General features: G+C 48.4%; 1 protein-coding gene across 1 annotated transcript; it reads left to right on the top strand.

Annotated features, from left to right (window-relative positions):
- Positions 1–464: 464 nt before the first annotated feature.
- LOC110612574 lies at positions 465–1,436 on the top strand. The gene has a single exon (XM_021753353.2). It carries the CDS (start codon positions 465–467, stop codon positions 1,434–1,436), a length of 972 nt encoding a protein of 323 aa, XP_021609045.2.
- The last annotated feature ends 2,129 nt before the right edge of the window (positions 1,437–3,565 follow it).

Below are 3,565 nucleotides of genomic sequence, written 5' to 3'. Positions count from 1 at the left end.
TTATAGAGAAGGCTGGGGACAAGCGCCCCGCCTCCCCCGAAATGTCAGCCCCAACTCCTGCTCGGAAGAAATCTAGGGCTTCCAAGGGGTCGGCTCCAGCACTCCCTCCTCTTGAGAAGAAAAAGGATGTTTCCACGGTGCCCCTGATGTCTGCTTTCGACAACGACATTTTGAACGTGGAGGACATCACTCATCAGTCTCCTGCGAGCGTAGTTGCTAAAATCATCAAGGAGCGAATGTTTGGTGGCGTCACAGAGGCTTTAGATCCACGCTTGCTTGCTCTCACTGGTCTTCTAGCTAGTTCTACCAGGGAGTAGACAGCGTTCCGGTCTTAACCTCGAGGGGAGTTGGGAGATACGATAAGGGAGATGCTCCTGATGGTAAGTCGTTCATCCTGGTTTCTGCTCGTATTCTAATTTTCTTTGTTTCTTTGTTATGACAGCTTTTTCTTTTTGCGCTAGGTGATGGGCCTCTTCATGGAGGTGGACGCTCGTGACCACTCCCTCTGGGAGTCTGTGGATCGCCGGGTTGAGGAGGCCCGTTTAGAGGAAAATTTGTCCCCCACCAGTGATGCCCGGGGTAATCTGGCCGTAGCCCATGAGCACGCCAAGTCCCTAGAGGCGGAGTTATCTCACGCCCGAAGGGTTATTAAAGAGTCTGACGAGAGGGCAGCTGCAGCAGAGGTTCGTTGTGAGGAAGTTCTGAAGCAGTTGTCCTCCGCAGTGGATGCTCTACGTGAGAGGGACGAGGCTGTGAGCCAGAAGGAAGAGGTCCAGCGCCAGTACGAGCAGCTGAAGGTAAAATTTGATACCGTTCTGGCTCAAAAGAGTGAAGCCGTAGCTCGGGTTGTGGTCCTGAAGCAAGAGTTGAGCAAGCAAGCTGATAGTGTTAAGGGTTTGGCTTTGGCGGCAGAGGAGTCCAAACTTCAAAATCAGCAACTCTGCCAACAAGTCAAATCCCTGGTGACGAGGTGCTCAGCTCTGCTTGAAGAGGTCAAATTGGCTGAGGATAGGGTCCAGCTGGAGTGCGAGAGGAGCTTGAGGGAGCATAGGGAGTCAGCTGAGCTGAAGGAGGAAGTCCAACAAGCCTGTGAAGCTCACCTCAAGAATTACAAGGAGTCCACTGAGTTGAAGACTGAAATAGCTAAGGCTTGTGAGAGGCGACTTGCGGAGTTCCAAGGCTCTGATGAGATGAAAACTACCGTATGGAATAAGGGCTTCCGCATGTTCGTTTCTGGGTATAATAGAGGTTTGAGGGCAGCTCGACACAATCCCACCACCCCGTTGGCTAAACTCCGAGCTGCAGAGGAAGACTCTGATGGCGAGGAGGTGTTTTATGGGAAGGACGACAGGCCTTTACCCAAGAGAGCTTCTCGTACTGCAGCTGGTCCTTCTAAGGCAGAACCCGAGCTAGGGCATGACGATGCTGGGTCTTAAGGGCAGGAGATCATGCCTTTCGTGGGCACTGGGGGGTCTGAGCCAGAAGGTGCTGGGCCTCCCATAAACAATAATGTAAATAATGTAAGTGTAGATAGCATAGGGGATAATGTAGATGATAATGCCCTTAGGCATGTGAGTCCTTTAAAGACTGTCTTTCCTTCAGTAGAGTAAATTGCAAAGCAGTTTGTAATAAAATTTGGGTTGTGTTGCTATTTTAAGTTATTTTGATTGCTTACTTATTTCTCTGGCTTTATTCGTACTTGAGCTGTTCCTATCTTTGCTTGTTGTTTTTTTTTCTTTTATCAGGCTACTTATTCTATTTAGATGTTCTGATTTGTTTAATTTTACGGATTTGAGAACGAGACACTAAAACTGTGCCTAATAAACTTGGTAAGGAATTGACTACATCGCCTTTTATTCTTTGCCCCTTATTCAATCAGGGCTGGAAACTTAGTAAGAGACTTAGTCTCTGACTTATAATCTCTTCTAATTTCACAAGGGGGCGCTCTTATCTATGAATTTTCTCCGAGTTGGATTTGTCTTAAGGCCAAGGTGTTCAAGCTGTACTTTTATAGATTTCGACCTCATTAGGTCTTTACTATGAGCTCGGTTTTCCGACCTCATTGGGTCTTTATTTATGAGCTCGGTTTTTAGCAGCTGACTGAATGTCTTCAACTTTTCTTTTCATTATTTCACATGTACGAGCTTGGGCGTGTAGCTCTTTATAACCAAAGCGAAATGTATCATGTACCTTTTAAAATGGTGAGCAGGATTGGCCTCCTTATTTTTTAGTTCTGTTCTGACAAGAGCTGAAGCTGGGGTCATCTGCTCATGCCTATTGGATTTCTCCTCGGGTTGCCCCCTTTACCGCCTCAGCATTTATTTCATATGTGGTGAGGGGGTAAATCCCTAGGCTTTATTTGTAATGGCGTGGTTCCATTTTAGACCAAGTTGCCTCTCTTTCTGGTTATGAGCTCGGACAGCTGGGCTCTCTATGAAGTGACCCTTTGCCAGTAGGTGCGGTCTGGGCTGTATGCTCCAATGGGCTGTATGTTTGTTTTTTTTTTTAGCTGTGGGCTGGGTCTCTTGCTTTTGTCGTGAGTCCGTCCATTCAGCGGATTAAGGAGCTCGGATTTTTGTTCTTTGCATAAGCTTTTGCGCTACCTGTGTGACGGGCTCAGGAGTTCGGAATGAAGTCAATACTTAATTTCTTGCTTTCTTGACGAGCCTTATACGGGCTGTGTTTTTGCTCCAGGAGATCTTACGGGATCCTGGCCGTTTCTGCTCCCAGAGATCTTACGGGATCTTGGCCGTTTTTGCTCCGGGGAGATCTTGGTGATCCCGCCGGCCGTTTTTGCTCCAGGAGATCTTACGGGATCCTGGCCATTTTTGTTCCAGGAGATCTTACGGGATCCTGGTCTTCTACCTCTAGGAGGTCTCTATGTCTCAGTGAGGTCTTCTGACGCCAGGAGATCTTAGGGATCCTGGTCTTCTACCTCCCTGAGGTCTCTATGTCTCAGTGAGGTCTTCTACCTCCCTGAGGTCTTTATGTCTCAGTGAGGTCTTCTGACGCCAGGAGATCTTGGGGATCCTGGTCTTCTACCTCCCTGAGGTCTCTATGTCTCAGTGAGGTCTTCTACCTTCCTGAGGTCTCTATGTCTCAGTGAGGTCTTCTACCTTCCTGAGGTCTCTATGTCTCAGTGAGGTCTTCTAATGCCAGGAGATCTTGGGGATCCTGGTCTTCTACCTTCCTGAGGTCTCTATGTCTCAGTAAGTTCTTCTGATGCCAGGAGATCTTGGGGATCCTGGTCTTCTACCTCCCTGAGGTCTCTATGTCTCAGTGAGGTCTTCTACCTCCCTGAGGTCTCTATGTATCAGTGAGGTCTTCTACCTCCCTGAGGTCTCTATGTCTCAGTGAGGTCTTCTGACGCCAGGAGATCTTGGGGATCCTGGTCTTCTACCTCCCTGAGGTCTCTATGTCTCAGTGAGTTCTTCTGATGCCAGGAGATCTTGGGGATCCTGGTCTTCTACCTCCCTGAGGTCTCTATGTCTCAGTGAGGTCTTCTACCTCCCTGAGGTCTCTATGTCTTAGTGAGGTCTTCTGACGCCAGGAGATCTTGGGGATC

Source organism: Manihot esculenta, chromosome 4 (genome assembly GCF_001659605.2).
Source record: "Manihot esculenta cultivar AM560-2 chromosome 4, M.esculenta_v8, whole genome shotgun sequence".
NCBI classification, from domain to species: domain Eukaryota; kingdom Viridiplantae; phylum Streptophyta; class Magnoliopsida; order Malpighiales; family Euphorbiaceae; genus Manihot; species Manihot esculenta.
This window is presented reverse-complemented; position numbering and strand designations above follow the sequence as displayed.

Bases quoted from the DNA above. Each gene is read 5' to 3' on its own strand.
- LOC110612574 (XM_021753353.2), top strand. From the start codon at position 465: ATGGGCCTCTTCATGGAGGTGGACGCTCGTGACCACTCCCTCTGGGAG.